This window comes from Akebia trifoliata, chromosome 2 (assembly GCF_017979445.1).
Source record: "Akebia trifoliata isolate Shusen 1 chromosome 2, ASM1797944v1, whole genome shotgun sequence".
NCBI lineage: Eukaryota > Viridiplantae > Streptophyta > Magnoliopsida > Ranunculales > Lardizabalaceae > Akebia > Akebia trifoliata.
The window spans coordinates 15,661,480-15,682,797 of NC_141376.1; the positions used below are offsets into that span (position 1 = coordinate 15,661,480).

Sequence of the window (21,318 nt, forward strand, 5' to 3'; positions counted from 1 at the left end):
AGTTATTTAGCTAGTATAACATCTTTGGTTCACTTTTATTGCTTGAGAATTCATGTCATGTGTTTATTCTCCTTGCTTTTCTTAAACTTCCATCTCATGGGCTTACATGCATCTAGCACTTCTAAAATTTTATAACAACACTATTTCTACAAAGTTGGTCGAACTCTGTAATGGAGGACCACTATGAATATAATCACAACTCCTATCTGTTGAAAATATAGGGGTCATGGTCTGGTTCTTCCCCCTCTCATTCAGCCATAGAGAAGGCATTAGCTACACAACCGAAATCTGGAGATTGGGAGATCGATAGAAAATTGTTGAAGATAGGCGAAAGAATTGCATCTGGATCTTGTGGCGATTTGTGAGTTGGGAACTAAATAAGAAGCCAGCTCCTTTTGATCATTTTATTTTAAGTTTTCCATCCTTCTGTTGCTCACTTTTTCATGTTGTTTATGCAAAGATATCATGGAGTTTACTTAGGCCAAGATGTTGCTGTCAAAGTTTTTAGATCTGAGCATTTAAATGAAGCTTCAGAGGTAGAATTTGCTCAAGAAGTAACCATCCTAAGGTGAATGGATAGGCATCAATCTTCTTGAAGTTTACTTCATAATTTGTATTTGAAAAGAAGAATTATTTCTTTGTTGACCCATCTTACTGTAGCTTATTATTGTTTCACCTTCACTTGATAAATGAAGATCAACATGTTTTTTACTTGGCATTGAGGGTTTGCTAGATGCATTCTCTTGCTACAAATAGAAATTAGGTAACTCGACCTAAATTTATTCCCTTTTGTTTTCTTGTAAAGAATCGCATGAAAATGTTGAGACATTTTATGGATTGTTGAGGACAATTTAATGAATAAAATGTTTGAATTCTCTACTTTAGTTTTTAGAAACATACAAAAAATGGGTAAGTGTAATAGTTATAGGCGTAATATTAAATTTCAACATATTTCTATGAAATATACCAAAATATTTCCATTTTTGCAAGGTCAGACACGAAATTTAACTAACAACTTCTTTATGTACATATTTTGGCTTAAATCATTATTTATTTCGTGAAATATTTTGATGAATAGAGAATTTCGACCGAAATAAACAAATTTTAGGTATGAAAATGCAAGAAATCATTGGAAATATATCGATGAATGATAAACTTCGACCAAAAAATTCATATAAGTATGCTCATAAAATCGTCCATGTTTTAATTAGTTATATGTATAAGTAACTTATTCATACACATATTAAAGTGGCTACTAATCTTGTAGTTAATGTGACATTATTATTCTCATTTTCATGAAGCATATACTTATTTTATGTGTTGGAGTCGGATTCTTAGATACTTTTGCTAGAGTGTAGTATGAAAATTTCTCTACTAATCTTCATTTCCACAATTCATATGGCCGTTTATTGTAATTTGATAACTTACGATTATATTTTAATGTTTGTTCTATCATTTCCTACACTTTCAATGAAAAATTCCTCAACATTTCCATCATTTCATAATATTTCCATCTTTACCTTGAAAGCTGCATTGATTTCCACACTGGTCGAAATATTTCCATTTCCATGATGACCGTAATCGACATCAAAATTTAAATTTGATACCTTTGTTATATAGTACATTCTTTAAGCTAGTGTTATGTAAATTTTATTTGTTATTTAAGTCAATTAGTGCATTCCTTTTCTTTTTTTTTTTTTGCATCATTTTTAGTGGTGTTTAATTTTCTTACTGTAGGTTCATATTGTCAAGGTTTAAAACCTCATCTAGAGGCAATGTTTGGGTCAGGAGAATAATCATTAGACTTGCGACAGAAACTTTTTTTAGGTTTATTAGTAAGCATGTTTTTAATGAGATCGGTAACTTGATGTTGCTGGAAGTGTACCTAGTTCCATGTATCATCACCCATAGATGTTACTAACTAAGCTAGCTGTCACCTTCATCTCAACTGAAACATTTAATGTTTCGGATCAATGTTTCATCCCAGTTTTGGTTGAAATCAGAATGCTCTACTGAAACATTTTGAAGCATAATAGAGCATCTCTGTGTAAGGTGGATATTATTTGGTAGGTTAGAGTCTGTAAGGATAAGAAAAGGTCAAGGGATGGTGGATGTGTCAATTGAGAGTGGTAGGGTGTCTGTATTGAAGCAACACCTCATTTATGGATATCCTAATGTTGCAATTTGAGTTTTTGTTTAAGGAAATAAGATTACGAATGCGAAGACTTTTGAAAGGATAGATTGTAGATAAGCAAGTGATGGATCAAGTCAATGGTGCATCTTACAAGGTCATGATGCAGGACCACATCAGGAGCTAGAGACAGTTTATGATGCAGGCATTTTTGGTACGATTGGTTTGAAGGTGGTAGAGGGCGCATTATAGTCCTGATGCATAGAGTTTTCTCGCTTATAGTGGGGTACCAACTGCCTAGTAGAGAGTGAAATTAGTATCCAGTAGGCTGGATTCACTCCTCAATTTTTAAGGCAACTGGTTCTACAGGTATCAGCACAATGATTACTAGTCCACTTTTAGGGGTTTTCTTTGTACAAATAGCATGAGAGAGGCCACACCACAGAGCAAAAAGCTGCGCCTTGATCCATATGCAAATCAATGGGAGGATGCAAAATAGAAAAGATTCTTGGGGATGAGAATTTGAGGACGAATATGGAAAGAGTAGTGTCCAAACTCATCCATGTCAATTCATATATCTTTGATTGTTGCCAACTTATTGTATTATTGCATTATGTGAAAAGGCTGTGTGAGTTAAGCTAGGTATGAAGTCCGCAGAATGGGAGCGTATGATCACATTGTTGGAAGATGAGATGCAAAGAAGAAAGATTTCATAGTTGCTTGTAAAAGAAGTGGCTGACACAGAAGGTGACAGTTATTATCTAGGATGTGCAGGGCGTACAAGAATGTCAGTTATGAAATTCATCATTTACCATGATGGCATGATAATCATCCACAAATCCATCAATGCATTGAAGGTGAAAAGGATATGCATTACATTTAGAAGCTTAATAGTTTTGTGAGTCCGGTTAGGAGAGAGAACAAAGAACCTTGTGAATTTTCACCATCAGTTCTTCTTATGTGATGACTAAGAAGTACAACCTTTTTCTGCTGCTATTACAACCATGGCTATAAACCTTTTTTTGATGTCTAATAAATGTGGAGAGGTTAATTTGACCACTATTGATTAAGACAATGACAGTCTGTCAGTGTACATAGCCACTTGTAGAAGGTGGGCTTGAACATATCTAACTTAAAGGATTGGGATGTCTTCAAGTGAAATGGTTTTCTTTATGTGAAAGAGGTCAAGGAGATAGTGAATGTATCCTCCTTCTGAGACTCCATATGTTATGTTCCGATTACAATGGGTCTTGCTTCAAGGAACCTTGAGATGGTTGATGGAGACAAAAAGCCTACAGTGGTGTATCTGTACCATTCCATTGATCCCGTGATAGTTGATTAAAGTAGAAATGGATGGAACAGCTTGAACATCTCCTTCATGAGACTGATATGTTTTGTAGCTTACTTGAGACATTCATGGCATTTGCTGGTCATTGTTGCACTTCTAGGTTTGGTATTAGATTTCTTGAATGGATTACCTTGAATCCCAAGTGCTAGTACCCTCGGGATCTTGGTACTAGGGATGACTTTTTTTTTTTTCCGTGATGTGATGTTTGTTAGCAAAGTTGTTATCAAGTGATGCCAAATGATTTGAATGTGTTTTTTTTTTTCTAATATTTTAAAATTTTACTCGCATATTTATTTGATTTGTCCAAATAAAGTAATAGCTGTAGATATTGACACAAGATTCTTAAATTACAATTGAAGTATTTTGGAGATGTGACAGCATCATTTCAGCTAATTTACATCCATTAGTCTATTGTGCAAAAATTGAATTAATATTGTAATTCACTTTCATTTTATTACTAAAATAACTCAACTAAGAGATATCGATTTTTTCAGTATGGGATCTCTTTTGGAGTTGGTGTACTTCGGATTTCTTTCATAAGATCATATTTTGGAAATTGCTACCATTTGTTGCGTGTTGAAGCATATGGAGGGATCATAACAAAATGATTTTCTATGGAAAGGAAAGGAAGAGTCAATTAATATTTTGAATATTAAAACATCTTTCCTATTTCTGGTGTAGGCTTTTAGCTTGTAGAGATTTTCTATTCAAAGACGTCATATTCAGATGGAATGCTATTGTAGATAAGGATAGCTAGCTATTCTCTATTCCATGTGCGATCTTTATTTTCTCTTGTTTCTATTTCCTTGGGCAGGTCTTCTTAACATACTGGGATTGTACCTTTTCTTTTTCTTTCTTTTTTTTTATCTTATAAATATTTATCATAAAATACATGAAAAATTCCAATTTTCACTACATTAACTCGATAAAAAAAAATGTCCCCTTTTCCTTTTTTTTTATGGGTAAACTGGACGAAAAAAAAAAAAAAACTTTTATTAAGTTAAACAAAGCAAGTTTAATTTCTTTATATCATTTCTATGTATTACATATTTAAGATGTGATTACATTGATAATAATAGTTTTTGTTGTTTCATTGAACATATATCGGCCGCGTCCCATTCTATATTGTTCTTATTTTTTATATCTGATAATTCACTGAATAACAGATTTGTAGATTATTCTGTTTCATGTCGTAATTATAGCTAGACTGCTCTGTTGGTTTCATACTGTTGAAATAAGTTTAGATGTAGATGTCCTTTTTGGTCTTTTTACCTACTTAGATTATGTAAACACTTTAAAGCCTAATTAGGGCTAATTATTAATCTAATCTTTTCTCTCAACTTCTAACTTGGTATCAGAGCTCTACGATCTCTGTATCTCTGTCGAACCTCGTCTTCTTCCACTACGAACTAAATCGACTCATTCTCCTTAAAAGGAAAAACTCTACAGCACTTGTCTTCGACTCATATCACCCCTACGGGGGTTCTTTGTTGCTGCAAACCTCATGCGATAGGGAGTTAGAGCCTGCGATCACAGCAACGATGCTGTTTAGGGCCTGCGACACCTAAGGTGGCTGCATCTCAGTCGTGCGACACCCCTAGTGGCTGTCCTGCAGTCGTACGATACCCTTGGTGACTGTAGTAAGGTCAAACGACACCATTAGTGGCTGTAGTGAGGTCGTGCGACACTCTTAGTGGCTGTAGTGAGGTCGTGCGACACTCTTGGTGGCTGTAGTGAGGTCGTGCGACACTCCTGGTGGCAGTCAAGACATCTACAATCACAGCAGGTGATTTGTTGACGTGTTTTTTAACACAGCAGGTGCTGTTCTGACCTGTGCGACACAGCAGGTGGCTGTGTTTTTAATTTTTTGATTCCGTAGTGGTTATATGAAGGTGCCGGCAGTTTATTTGAACACCTACAAAGTTTTTCGATCACATCAGGGTGTTGTTTGAGGCTGTTCTCCCACTCATCTTGCACATTAATTCCGTATATTTGCCGTAATGGTTACTTGGATCACCCACAACAGTGCTTAATCAGCTCTTACAACTCTTTTGATCGTGTATTGTCACCTCTAGGGTGCTGCGATCACTTTATCATAGGGAGGTGTGCCCTCATATTCTCGAACTCTCTTCAATCCAAAGTACTCGGATTATTTAATGGCGTCTGAGTCCTCCTCTTCCTCGATCACTGGTACTAATAATGGATCGAGTGGGTTTCCGTCTCATTCAACCGATTTTCCTGGCATTCAAATCACTACCGTGAAATTAGATGGTCCTAACTATCTTCTTTGGGCACGATCGGTTGAAATGTTCATTGGTGGAAAAGGGAAGATCGGTTACCTCACAGGGGCGGACAAACAACCTACACAGACCGACAGTTCTTACTCCCAGTGGTTTGCTAATGATTCTATGGTTCGTTCTTGGCTGGTTTCATCTATGCAACCACACATTGCAGCTGGTTTTATGTTCTCCTCGACAGCAAAACAAATATGGGATTCCGCAAAGAGTATTTACTCGCAACGACAAAACAATGTCCGCATTTTTAACTTAGAGCGTGAGATTTCTCGTCTCTCGCAAGGTGACTCTTCTGTTACTACCTATATATCACAACTACGTGCTCGGTGGGAAGAGTTGACATTTTATTCCTCGTACTACACTTGGAAGGACCCTCTTGATGAAACATTGTATGCGTCAATTCTGGACAAGAATCGGGTTTTTCAATTTCTAGCGGGTCTTCGGGATGAGTTTGAGTATGCCAGGGTTCATTTATTGGGTATGGATCCTTTTCCATCCCTCCAGACTGCGTATTCTTATGTCTTGGCTGATGAGAGTCGTCGTGCGGCCATCCTACCTCTTTCTTCAGGAGATCATTCCGCGATGCTTGCTCGTCTACCTTCTCCACAGCCCTCTAGTGGATCTCTACCTACTCGTCAGCGACATAAGTGTGATCATTGTGGAAAGTTGGGTCATGTGAAGGCTCGTTGTTATGCACTTCATGGTCGTCCTACTCAGAACCGTCAACAGTTGCAACGATCTTCAGCTCATGTAGTCTCTCAGCAGACAACTGATTTAGCACATTCTTTAGCTCCTACTTCCTCAGTGGAGTCGATATCTCTATCCCAAGTCGAGCTTGACAAGTTCAGGAAATTCTTCAATCAGATGGAGACCTCATCTCAGCCGGTATCTACATTCGCTCATTCAGGTACCCTTGCATCTGCACACAGTGTTTCCACCATTTCTTCACCATGGATCATTGATTCTGGTGCCTCCGATAACATGACCGGTACGTCTTCGTTTTTTCAAACTTATAGTGTTTGTTCTGGTCATCGCAAGGTTCGCCTGGCCGATGGTTCTTTGTCTTCTATAGCTGGTCAAGGTCATTTTCCTGTTACATCCTCGTTATCCCTACATAACACACTTCATGTTCCTCAACTTACTACTAACCTTATATCTGTCAGTAGTCTTACTAAAAATTTGAACTGCAGTGTAACATTTTATCCCTCTCATTGTGTCTTTCAGGATCTGGGGTCGAAGAGGACGATTGGAACTGGACGTGAAGTGAATGGATTGTATCTCTTGGACGTACCCGGTTCACCTAGTACCCATTCTGTTTTTCAACTTAGTAGTAGTAGTCAGTCTAATAAGGCTCTTGTAATGCGGTGGCATTTACGCTTAGGCCATATTTCTTTTGGTTATTTGAAACACATGTTCCCTACTTTATTTACTAATAACAAGTTGCTTGATTTTTCTTGTGAAACTTGCCAATTAGCTAAACATGTGCGTTCGTCTTATCCTGTTAGTATGAATACTGCTGCACCTGCTTTATTTGACTTAATTCATTCAGATGTGTGGGGTCCTTCCCCAGTTGTATCCACCCTTGGTTTTCGATATTTTGTTTTATTTATCGATGACCATAGTCGTACTACTTGGGTTTATCTTATGAAACACAAGAGTGAAGTTTGTGTGATCTTCAAACAATTTCTTGTTATGGTCCAAACCCAGTTCGGTCGTACAGTCAAAACCTTCCGTTCTGATCATGGAACTGAGTACACCTATAGTGAGGTCTTAAAACTTTGTTTAGAGTCTGGCATTGAGCATCAAATGTCTAATGTTAAGACCCCTCAGCAGAATGGTCGTTCCGAACGAAAAAATCGTCATATTCTAGAATTAGCCCGTGCCATCTCTATTGGTATGAATGTGCCACAATCCTATTGGGCCGATGCCGTTCTTACTGCTGTATATCTTATTAATCGAACCCCCTCCAGGGCTCTTCAGTTTGCCACGCCTCTCTCTCAGCTTTGTCCAGATCGTCCCGTGTTTCCTCTGTCTCCGCGTGTGTTTGGGTGCGTCTGTTTTGTTCAAATTCTTGACCAAACACGTACTAAACTTGACCCTAAGGCTGTAAAGTGTATTTTTTTGGGTTATTCTTCTACCCAGAAAGGTTATCGTTGTTACCATCCTCCTTCTCGACGGCGTTTCATTTCTCGGGATGTTTCATTTTTTGAGCATACCCCATACTACAATGGGTCCGTTGGTTTTCAATCTGAGTGGTTTCCCCTAAACTCTCCTGATGATCCCTTGCCTGTCCCCTTTCCTCTCCCTTTACCTGTTCCTCCCTCTTCAACCCCTGTCAGTTTGTCGTCTCCTCCCTTACAGGTGTACTCTCGACGTCCACGTGATACTACCATCACTCCTATGCCAGCTCAGCTCGCCTCCTTGCCTCCAGCTCCGCCTCCTTCTGTTCTCTGTGATGATCGTCCTATTGCCACTCGTAAGGGTAAACGTACTTGTACTTATCCTATTTCTAATTATGTTTCTGATTCTGCACTCTCATCCTCCTATCGGAGTTTTCTTGCTTCTGTTTCCGCTATTTCTATTCCTACTACTGTTGCAGATGCTATTATCCATCCTGAGTGGCGAGCAGCTATGATTGATGAGTTGACTGCTCTTGAAAAGACTCAGACTTGGGAAATTGTTCCTCTTCCACCTGGACGGAAAGCTGTGGGATGTCGCTGGGTTTTCACTCTTAAGCATAATCCGGATGGTTCTATTGCTCGTTATAAGGCCCGTCTGGTGGCCAAGGGTTATGCTCAGACTTATGGGATTGATTATCAGGAGACATTTGCTCCGGTTGCCAAGATGACCACCATTCGTGTTCTTCTTTCTATTGCCGCTATTCGAGGTTGGTCTCTCTATCAGTTAGATGTCAAGAATGCATTTCTAAATGGTGATCTCCAGGAAGAAGTGTATATGGTTCAACCTCCTGGGTTTCTTTCATCAGCTTCTCCTACCCATGTTTGTCGTCTTCGCCGCTCGCTTTATGGACTAAAGCAGTCCCCCCGCGCATGGTCTGAGCGCTTTACTACGGCTATGCATCAGTTTGGATTCCATCAGAGCTCTGCTGATCACACTCTGTTTCTGCGTCACTCCCAGGGTAAAACTGTTGCGCTGATTGTTTATGTAGATGATATTGTTCTTACTGGAGATGATGATGATGGCATTGCTGCGGTAAAAACTTACTTAGGCCGTCAATTTGAGATTAAGGACCTTGGCAATCTTCGCTATTTTCTGGGTATTGAGGTTGCGCGGTCCCGGTCTGGTATATTTATTTCTCAACGCAAGTATGTCTTGGATTTACTGCATGACTCTGGTCAGCTTGGTTCTCGACCTGCTGATACTCCTATTGAGCAGAATCATAGGTTGGCTGATTCTGAGGGGGAGTGTGTGTCGGATATTGGTCAGTATCAACGTCTTGTAGGAAAATTGATCTATTTGTCTATGACTCGTCCTGACATTGCCTATGCTGTTAGTGTTGTAAGTCAATTTATGCACTCGCCTCGAACATCTCATCTTACTGCCGTTTATCGTATTCTTAGATATCTTAAGGGATGTCCTGGTCGAGGTATTTTGTTTAGTAATCATGGTCATCTTCGTGTTGAAGCATGGACAGATGCAGATTATGCTGGTTCAGTGACTGATAGACGGTCCACTTCTGGGTATTGTACTAAAGTTGGTGGCAATTTGGTAACATGGCGCAGTAAGAAGCAGGATGTGGTTTCTCGGTCGAGTGCTGAGTCAGAATACAGAGCTATGGCACTTGGAGTGTGTGAGTTGATGTGGCTCAAGATCTTACTAGCTGACTTGTGTCTTCCTGTGCCAATCCCATTCTTATTATATTGCGATAATAAATCAGCTATTAACATAGCGGCAAATCCGGTTCAACATGACAGAACGAAGCATATCGAAGTTGATCGTCATTTCATCAGGGAAAAAATTGTTTCTGGACAGATTTGTACTCCTTTTGTTCCTACATCTCAACAACTTGCTGATGTTCTTACCAAAGGTGTTAGCAAAATCACCTTTGACGGCATCATGTCCAAGTTGGGCGTTATTGATATCCACGCACCAACTTGAGGGGGAGTGTTGAAATAAGTTTAGATGTAGATGTCCTTTTTGGTCTTTTTACCTACTTAGATTATGTAAACACTTTAAAGCCTAATTAGGGCTAATTATTAATCTAATCTTTTCTCTCAACTTCTAACTACAATTATTACTGGTTGCATAACCTTTTCTTATTATAACACTTCATAATTCTTGTAGACAGATTTTATTTATCTCTTGGTTTTCTTTTTATGTAATCGCAGGGAGGTTCAACATAGGAATATTGTACGCTTTATTGGTGCATGCACAAAGCTTCCACATTGGTGCATAGTAACAGGTAAATAACTTCCAATTGGCATAAATTTATGTTAGTTTTCTTCTTCTGCAGTTACTTTTTTAACTTCACTGTTTTTCATTGTAAACCCCTAGGCATTCAGATTCAGATTACTATAAGATATCAATTTGGAAGTCATAGTATGAGTCATGCCTTGCACTCCTTTTGGTTTGAAGTGATAAACCTCAATCGGCCTACTCTAAAAAAATTGTGCATGGAACATATGCTTGATCGGAACTTTGTCACAAGAGTAGATTTTCAATCAAGATAACATATTCCCTTTTGAAATTGATCTTACTTCAAGTTACATGGCTAGGGATTCAATCACTCAATTTTCTGGCTCTGGAGCGGCCCTCTCTAGCAGCCATAATATATGGCTCTAGAGCTATTTTTTCCTGCAAGTTGTAGTTTCTTAGTCCTCTACCTATTCCTTTGTGTTGTGTGGTCCTTTCCTTTACTGTGTTTTTTTTTATTTTAAACTTTTTGATGGGTAAGCTGAACTTGAACCCATGACCTTAGAGTTGCTTTGCAATGTGCCAACCAACTGTGCTATGGGTCTAAGCCGGCCCATGCGGTACTTTTCTTTTGACAGGTAAAGATGTGTGTGTGTGTTAAAAGGGGTTCCAGCCAAAAATGCGAAAAGATCTTGTGAGATCAATATGACAAAAAGCTATCTTCCCACATTTACATTTGTGTCCAGTTTGAACACAAACTCACCATAGCAAAGATCTTTACAATCTTTGAAGAGCGAGGACCATCCAGACACTAGAGCCGACTTTTAGAAGAAAAGCACAAGCATGCCAACTCTGAGTTGCATCCATAGAGCAACTATTCATTTTCCAACACAAACCAAAGAAGTAGAAAAGCATGCCCTATACTTCCCTAGTCACACTAGAATGGAGGAGACGATACTCTATTGATTTACCTCTAGCTTTGCCCATGGGACGATAGATCCCAACAATCATCTTCTAGATATCAACTGTAGGAATTTTGTTCAAACTTAATATCCATTACAAAGAAAAACATTTAGTTATTATCTTGTGACCCCCACAAATATTCATAGGAAATACTTGATGGTGGACTAATCCATTGCCCTGCCGTATATAGTGAACATACTATAGAGGAACCTTTACAAACCCAAACCTAAATTGTCTTGTCCAATATAGAAGAAAGTATAACCTTATAGTGGAAAACTATGACAAAAAGAGATTATATCGATAAAAGTCAAGGGGAAGAAGAGTAGAAAGGTAGACAAGAATAATAGGAAGAACTGGAGATCATTAAGAGAGTTCTTATGACTCCAGAAACTTTTATATATAATATAATTAATCAAAGGGACAAAACTACCCCTAAACAATTAATAAAAGTACTTGCATATACATTAAAATAGTAAAATGACTATTCTATCCTTTCAACACTTCCCCTCAAGTTGGTGCATAAATGTCTACCACGCTCAACTTGCCTACACTGTTACGAAGTTGAATACCACTAACTCCTTTGGGGAGAATATCTGCAAGTTGATCTTCTGTCTTCACAAAAGGCGTGCATATGATCCTAGATAGAATTTTGTCCCTAATGAAATGTCGATAAACTTTTATATGTTTGGTTTTATCATGTTGAACTGCATTATGAGCAATACTGATAGCTGCTTTGTTATCACAATACAACCTCATTGGGTCTTCCACAAGAAGGCCAAGCTCTTGAAGAAGCGTCCTTAGCCATAACATTTCACATATTCCATGAGCCACAGACATGAATTTTGCCTCTGCACTTGACTTGGCTACTACATGTTGCTTCTTGCTTCTCCATGTTACTAGGTTATCACCTATAAATGTACATATCCTGACGTAGACCTCCTATCATCTAGAAATCCTACCTAGTCTGCATCAGTAAAAGACTCTTCCCTCATGTGCTCATTCTTCTTAAATAATAGACTCCTTCTAGGAGAAGATTTGGGATATCTCAGAATACAATATGTAGTTTCTAGATGTTGAGTGCAAAGAGAGTGCATGTACTGACTTATAACGCTAATTCTATATGCAATATTTGGGCGAGTGAAGGAAAGATAAATCAAACGCCCAACTAAGCGTTGAAACATACCAATATCCTATAGATGCTCACCACTTTGATTACCAAGCTTGTGGTGGAGCTCAATAGGAGTACCTACTGGTTTAGCCCCCCAACTTCCCTGTCTCATGAAGATCCAACACATATTTTCTTTGCAAAATGTATATTCCCTTACAAGATCTAGCCCCTTCTTTGCCCAGAAAGTACTACAAGTGCCCAAGTCCTTGATTTCAAACTCACTAGCCTAGTGCTTCTTCAACTGTTCAATTTCTTCTTCATTTTCCCTATCACAACAATATCATCTACATAAACAATAAGAATAGTAGTGATCCATGTCTAATAAATAAACTATGGTCTACTTGACTTTGTGTATACTCCAAACTTTGCGTTATCCCATTGAATTTTTCGAACCATGCTCTAGGAGATTGTTTCAGCCCCTACAAAGATTTCATAACCTACACACTTTCTTTTCTTCTCCTGATAGTCGAAAACCTGGTGTAGGGAACATATACACTTCCTCATTCAAATCTCCATGGAAGAATGCATTCTTCACGTCAAACTGATATAAAGGCAAATCCTGATTTGTTGCTAAAGATAGTATCACTCTTACAGAGTTTAACTTTGCTACAGGAGCAATGGTCTCCTTGTAGTCGATACCATAGGCCTGAGTGTACCCTTTAGCACTAATCTTGCCTTGTACCTCTCAACTATACCATCTGACTTGCATTTCACAGTATATACCCACTTACATCCCACATGTACCTTTTCCCTTGATAAATCAACTAGTTCCCACGTAACATTCTTTTCCAAGGCTCTCATTTCCTCAACCATAGCTTCCCTTTATTTTGGATGTTTCAGACCATCTATAACAGAGGTAGGAATAGACACAGACGATAATGACGTAACAAAAGACTTGTATAAGAGGGACAAAGCCTTATACAAGACATACTTCGCAATGGGATATTGAGTGCACTCTCATGTTTCTTCCCCAGGTCAATAGGAAAGTTAAAATCATCTACACAATGGTTATCAAAAGAAGAAGAATCACTAGTAGGAGACATGGAATTACCTGGATCCAAGGAATCGACTTGACCTAGAGATTTATCAGCTTCGGTTTTTTCTCCAATTGATAGTGTTTTCGGCTATGGACTTTAAGCTCCCGCTTTCCTCCAACACAACTATCATGATTAATAGCAATAATATCTGGAATATCAACAAAGGGGGACATATCAGAAGATAAAGGCACATGTAGAGGAATTGGAGGAAACCTCTCTTTGTTAATAATGTTGTTACTATGACTCTCTCCCATAAGAGATATAGGATTGCCTGTGGAGAAGAAATGAACAAAATCTTGAAAAATTACATCCATGGAGACCAAAACTTCATCATCTTCAACGTATCTTCATCTTTTTCAGTTTCATCTTCATCTGATCTCATCAAAACTTCATCCACATCCAAAGGCTCTTGACCCTCATCTTCTTCTTCTTGTATTTCATCTTCTTCATATAGTAGTTGTTGACTCGATCGGCCCCCTCTTCTTCTTTGACTTGAGCCCTCCCCGGGTACCGGTGTAAAAGTAGCTACCTCAACTTGCGACCAAGTGAGATTTTCTTATTCGAGCACTGACTCATCCATTGCATAAAAAATCCATGGATGATCTCCATTAAGCTTATCAAGGGAGATGGGGTCTTAGAACTCCAGTTGCTCCTTCCTCTGTGTTATTATTTAGAACATAAAGAGAGATTTAGAGGAGAAGCAATGAGAGAGACTCAATAGAAAATCATATTCTATGAGCCTCCTCTCTTATATTTATAAGAGAATTAAGGCTGCAATAAGTGGGACGTGTGAAATTGGAAAAGATCAGTTTGCCCCCACACGTCCTATACATACCAATAATACTCTCCTTTAAGTTGGAAAGTCCAACTTGGAACAAAAAACTAAAGGAAATAAACTAAACAAACTACAGAAAATAAACTACTAAAGAAAAGAAAATAAAAGAAACTAAAAAAAAAAATAACACTCCCCCTCAAGCTGGAGCATAAATATCAAGTAAATCCAGCTTGGAGCAAACAAGATTGAGACGACTACAGTTAAGTGCCTTAGTGAACATATCTACCAACTGACCTGCAGACTTTACGAACGGTGTACTAATTTCCCCACATAAAACCTTGTCTTTGATAAAGTGACAATCTGTCTCAATGTGCTTTGTTCGCTCATGAAACACTTAATTGGAAGCAATATAAAATGCAACTTTATTATCATAATATAATCGTATAGGAGTAGCTATCTTAACACCCAATTCTTCGGGAAAATTCTTAACCCATGTCAGTTCACATGTCATAAGAGACATTGTTCTATATTCTGCCTCTACGCTAGACCTTGCAACCAGATTTTGCTTCTTACTTCTCCAGGAAACCAAGTTTCCTCCTAAGAAAGTGCAATACCCAAATGTAGACCTCTTATCAGATGGAGAACTTGCCCAGTCAGCATCACAATACCCCTCCAAGTCCAAATGATTTTTGGACTTATACCACAAACCACGTCCTGGAGATCGTTTAAGAAATCGAAAGATTTGAACAATAACTTCCCAATGTGGAACCCTTGGCGTTTCCATAAACTGACTCACTACCCTTATTGCAAAAGAAATATCTAGACGAGTAATAGTCAAATAATTGAGTTTACCAACTAGTCTTCTGTATTTTCGTGGATCATCAAACAATTCTCCATTGTCTACTATCAACTTTGAATTAGGATCCATTGGGGTGCCCATAGGTTTACTTCCTAACATACTTGTCTCATCAAGCAAATCAAGAATATACTTTCTTTGAGATAGGTTAATACCTTTCTGGGATCTCGCAACTTTTATCCCTAAGAAACAATGCAACTTACCAAGATCTTTATTTGAAACTGTGTTTGAAGAAAGGCTTTCAGCTCCTCTATTCCATTAGTGTCATTACCTGTGATGATTATATCATTAACGTAAACTACCAGAATGATAGTCCCTGAAGAACTAAAGCGAACAAACACAGAATGATCTGTCTGACACTGTTTTAACCCAAATTGAACTACTACCTCACTGAATCTTCCAAACCAAGCTCGTGGAGACTATTTTAGGCCATAAATGGCCTTTTTCAACTTACATACCATGTCAGACTCGCCTTAAGCAATAAAACCAAGAGGTTGCTCCATGGACACATCCTCCTCCAAATCACCATTCAAAAATGCATTTTTAACATCCAGCTGACATAAGGGCCATTGAAAGTAGGCAGCAAGGGAGATGACAATACGAATAGAAGTCATTTTTGCCACAGGAGTAAAAGTTTTTGAGTAGTCCACATCATAAGTTTGAGTATAGCTTTTGGCCACAAGGTGGGCCTTCACCCGCTCAACAGTCCCATCAAGCAAATACTTCACCACATACACCCAATGACAACCAACAGTGTGCATACCAGCAAGTAAGGACACTAACTCCCAAGTACCATTGTGATGAAGAGCATCCATCTTAACTTCCATAGCTTGTCTCCAACCTGAATGAAACAAAACATCTTGTACACTACTAGGAATAGACACAGAAGAAAGAGCATAAACGAAACCACGATACAAAGCAAATAGATGAGATAAGGAAACAAACATAGATCATCATACTGTATTGGATCTGTAAAATATGATACAGAATAAAAAACTGTAACATCTACATTGACATAAACACGATGGGCTAAAGAATCATAGCAAAGATAATCTTTTTGGATACGAGAGTAATCTAAAAATACACTTCATCGAATGTGAATCAAACTTATCAAAATCAGGAGATGACTGATGAACAAACGAGACACAACCAAAGGTTCGTGGAGGTAAGGAAAATAAAGGACTCGAAGGAAACAAAACTGAATGAGGAGACTGACCATCAAGAACAGACATAGGCATACGATTAATCAAATAACATGTTGTGAGAATCGCATCCCCCCAGTAAAGTTTGGGAACTTGCACCTAAAACATCAGAGAACGTACAACTTCAAGAAGGTGTTGATTTTTACGTTCAGCAACACCATTTTGTTGATGGGTAAGTGTACAAGAAATTTGATGAATAATACCAAATGATGAAAAATAGTCATTCAAAGGTCCAGAATCGTATTCTTTAGCATTATCATTACAAAACAACTTGATTTGCACACCAAACTGAGTTTGAATTTTAGTATGAAACAATTTAACAATAGAAAATAAATCAGAGCAACCTTTCATTAAATAAAGTTATGTCATTCTTGAAAAATCATCTACAAAGGTAATAAAATACCGAAAGCCACAATGGGAAGCAATCCTATAAGGACCTCAAATATTAGAATGAACTAGATTAAACTGACTCGATACTCTAATAATAAACCTAGATGGATAAGAAACACGATGATGTTTAGCTAACTGACATGACTCAATCTAAATATAAATATGACTCAAAGTAAGAACCATCTTTTTTAAAAGTGGAGTGAAGGATGACCAAGTTGACAATGCCATTGTAGCAGAGTGATTGTGGCATGAAGAGCAAGTGAACTTCTACCACCATCCAAATAATAAAGACTTCTAGATTCATATCCCTTACCAATCGTCTTCGTCTTTAGATCCAGAAAAATACAATATGAGGGGTAAAACGTCACAGAACAATGAAGAGACTGAGTTAACTTACTGATGGGTATTAAACCGAAAGGAAATTTAGGGACATATAACCAAAGAGAAAGAAATAGTGGAACAAGGAACAACAATTCCAATACCAGAAACCCTAGAAATAGTACCATTAGCAAGCTTGACAAACTGAGACAAAGAGGAAGAATTTTGAATGGATGAAAACATACTTAATGACCCAGTCATGTGATCTGATGCCCATGAATCAATGACCCAAGGGGATGAAGATGAAGCAAGACAGGATATACCTGAGTGAGTAAAAGTAGTGTTGGAGGATGAGGCACCAGGTTGAGGAGGATAAAGTAATTTGGAATACTCATCACGAGAGATATTAACCATATCTGCATGGGAAGCCACTTGATGAAGAGGATTAACAGAACCACCACCATTAATGTCATTAAAAATAACCTGATTGGCCCAGTTTGTGGACTGACCATGTAAATTCCAACAGAAATTCACAGAGTGACCATCAAGTCCACAATGGGTACATTCCTGGTGCACCACGACCCCCACTAGAATTACGACTCCCTCCACGGTCTCCACCACGATACCCACAACCACCACCACCACTACGGCTAATAATATGGCCACGACCACGATCTGTACTTCTAGAAATAGTCAATGTTGATCGGTTAGATTCAGACACCAATGATGCAGCACCAGAACCACGAACAAAAGCTCTCTAAAGGTGAGAAAAAACTTCAGTAAGTGAAGGCAACTATTTATTGGTCAAAATCTAAGATTTAACAGAATCATACTCATATTTTAAACTAGAAAAAAACAAACAACATCCATCTCTTTCCGCTATCGACGTAGTACGGCCAAATCAGTAGTAAGGGGTTGATGTATATTGAGCTTGTTTCGTATATTTTGAAGGTGAGAGTAATATGCTGGCAATCTTTTGTCACCTTGTTGAACGGAAGAGAATCTTCAGGCAACTTATAAATCCGAGAAATATTATTCGCTCCAAAATACATCATGCCAACCTGAATCCAAATCTCCTTGGCAGAAGATAGGAACATCAAGTTGACACCAATGGTGGAATCCATACAATTCGACAACCACATCATAATCTGAGCATTTTCCTAAATCGACTCAAATTAGTGAGGATCGCCAATCTTAGGAGGATTATCTTTCAGATACTTCAACTTTCCCTTGGCAGTAAGGAACACCTCAACAAATTTCGACCAAGGAATAAAATTATCTCCATTTAATTTGATTGAGGTCATCTGAAGATTAAAAAACTCGGGAGGAGATAGAACGTTGGACTTCATCTCTATTAGAAATCACTCCACAGTAAACAGGTCGCACCAAATAAACCAGATCTGAAATACCAATCAGATATATTTTTTTTTATATAGCAGAACCAAATCTAATCGAATATGATCTATATACTTATAGATCAAATCATAGATGACAAAAGCCCCCCCTCCCTGCTTTTTTTTTTTGATAAATCACGGATATTCGAAAATTAGATCTGAATCTTCTACGGAAAAACACACCACCAAATTACAAAATACCAACTTCAAACATACTTACATATCGTAAGTATTCACCAACTAAAAGATTAAAATCCTAGGTTGTAATCAGAAGCCTAAGATTTTAATATCAACTAGATCAAAGAAGAAGAAGAAAAAAAAAAAAATAGGAAGAGAAGAGCAGGTTCTCAAATTTCAATACCTAAACCTTACTCTGGTACCATGTTATTGTTTAGAAGATAAAGAGAGATTTAGAGGAGCAATGAGAGAGACTCAATAGAAAATCAAATTCTATGAGCCTCCTCTCTTGTATTTATATAAGAGAATTAGGGCTACACTAAGTGGGACGTGTGGAACTAGAAAAGATCAGTTTGCCCCCACACGTCCTATACATACCAATAATACTCTGTAAGAATCTTTTGCGTAATTATTGATTGTATTGCACGAAGACCAAGTCATTGAGCTTTTTATGCTCAATTCGATTCCTCTTCTTGGTGTAAATCTATTATTTCTTTTCTTTATTTATTTTTGCTTTGGTAGGCCGCACGTACCAACCACCCTAGCATGTGTTCAACAGTTAAATATAGACACTTTTATGAAGAGTGACCTAGGAAGCAAATCTAGTCGCCCTTACCATCTCAATTCAAATAAACACGCATCAATTAAAATGTTTTTATTTGGTAAATTAAGAAAATAAAGTAAGAATTAAGAATTTAAAATTTAAAATTCAAAATTCAAAATTCAAAATTCAAAATTCAAAATATATATCAAAATAAAATTTACCATCTCAAATGTACTTCAGTTGCGCTCGCATCTGGATGCAGAACATGTTAGGCCAAGAATTCGTATGGCCAATTTCTTCAAACCTGGATACTTTTAAATTGGATCCACTCCATATTGTGCCCACCAATCAACTATCATATTTAATTAAAAAATATTTTAGTAATTTGAATTTGAACACTTGATGACTTGAATGAATCTAAATAAACCATTAAATATTTAATATTATTCTTACTTGGAGTTTTTGTTGTTCTATGTCTAATGACGATCTTTCTCCCGAAGATTCTTTCACTATTCTTGTATCGGTCTAATTGCAATGATATCTTGTCTTATTCATCTCTAGTTGAAATCATTCTTTCTAAAACATCAAGGAACCCAATCATGCATGTTGAATCTACTTCATCACGGTCAATGGCTTGAAAGTACACGGCTGAATTGAGAATTTACATAGTCGAATACAAGGCAGATGACATTTGGTTCCCCTATCTCTTGTTTATAATGTCAATTACAGGCTTATAACTCCTTTTTTAAATGCATGATTTTCTATTATTTTTAATTTAGTTTTTTCCATATAATCATAAATGTAAACCATTGGTGTTTTTTCATCACCATCCACCAATCTTATAATAGTAATTAGTGGTCCGGAATTTGTTAAGGCCTTACTACAATCCAAAATTTTTGAGAAAGAATTATTTGAACAATTATTTTTCTTTCATTATTTTTTTACCAAGGCCCATTATTCCAGTTGACTGACACTACAAAGCTTCTAAGTTCACTTTTTCTTTCCATATAAGGTTTGTAGTGTCAAAAAAGTCGTTGCAAATCGGGTAATAGCCGGTCTAAGTAAGTTTTCACCAATATTTTTTCTCATTCTTTACAACAATAAAGCTTGCTTATACATGAAAACAATAATTTTTCTAGCTCTTAACAATTTTAATATGTAACTTATCAATCTCTTTTAAAATAAGATTAATACAACGTACCGCACAAGGCGACCAATACAAACGAGGTCTCTTGTCCATTAACAAGCGACACACAACCACATATGCACTTGCATTGTCCGAGACCATTTGGACAACATTTTCTTCTCTGATTTCATCAATTACACTATATAGTAATTTATAAAGATATCCAGCCATGTGGGAATAGGCCAATGCATCGACAAATTTAAGAAATATTATTTCAGTCGATCAATTAACTAAAAAGTTAATTAATGTTCGGCTAGATCTATCAATCCATCCATCGGCCATTTGAGTACACGCATAGGTCTTCCATTTCTCTCGATATTCATTGAGGAAATCTTGAGTGGACTCTACTTTTTTCCTTTAGACACGATTCTCTAATTTCATGATTAGATAGTGCCTTAAGTCCCGGTTCAAATTGTCTAATTGCCTCAATCATGACCTTAAAACTTTTCAATTTAACAGTATTAAAGGCAATACCTGCTTGGTAAAGCCATTTTGCTATGTATTGGATACTATTTTTCTATACTTTACATGGCTCTCAATTGTGGTTTGTGCAGGACCTTTTCCCTTTTCTCTTTGGGTAACCACATCTTTGAGATGTGGCCTACACCATCTAGTTAGTGTATCTCTATGAGCTCTTTTAGATGCTCTTCTTGATGGTGCAATAGGTGGTCTAAAACGTCCGGTTGATGCGATCGTAGGGGGTATCATGTACATATGTCATTATCATCATCCTCACAAATCCAACCACTACCTCCACCCTCTATGTAATTTTCTAATATGGTGGCATCATCTCGTTTTTTCCTAGAGGTCTTTTCTAAATATTCCATTATTTTCCATTTGATTTCGAGACTAACTTTTGGACATGTCATAACATTTAACTCCCTGACATGTGAGCAAGGTGTTGCTTGTTGCTTGTGGCGTGCGATTCCTTCGTGGATTATGTTGCCACACTCCATTTGATTTTTTTTCGGTGGCACTACTGTAATGACCGTATTTTCAATCCGGATCATTAGATTTGGGCCTTAGGGAGGAGTTGGCTGATGAAGAAACCATGTTCTTCAAATGTCAAATAAAAAAGTAATTAAGTAAAATAATTTTATAAATATCTCAAGTCCAAGGCTTCAAGCTTATTGATTCTTGAGTCTTGAAACTTGGAGTCTT

General features: G+C 37.5%; 1 protein-coding gene across 5 annotated transcripts in view; it reads left to right on the forward strand.

The window, feature by feature from the left end:
* LOC147409768 (serine/threonine-protein kinase STY17-like) overlaps positions 1-21,318 on the forward strand; it is a 47,691-nt gene that overhangs the window by 19,256 nt on the left and 7,117 nt on the right. For 4 of the 5 annotated variants that reach the window (XM_086431828.1, XM_086431827.1, XM_086431829.1 and 1 more), the window contains exons 8-10: positions 222-361; positions 461-568; positions 10,123-10,196. In XM_086431828.1, the coding sequence (XP_086287954.1) occupies positions 222-361; positions 461-568; positions 10,123-10,196 (322 nt within the window). The remainder of the gene's footprint in view (positions 1-221; positions 362-460; positions 569-10,122; positions 10,197-21,318) is intronic. The other variant, XM_086431830.1, reaches the window with a different exon arrangement.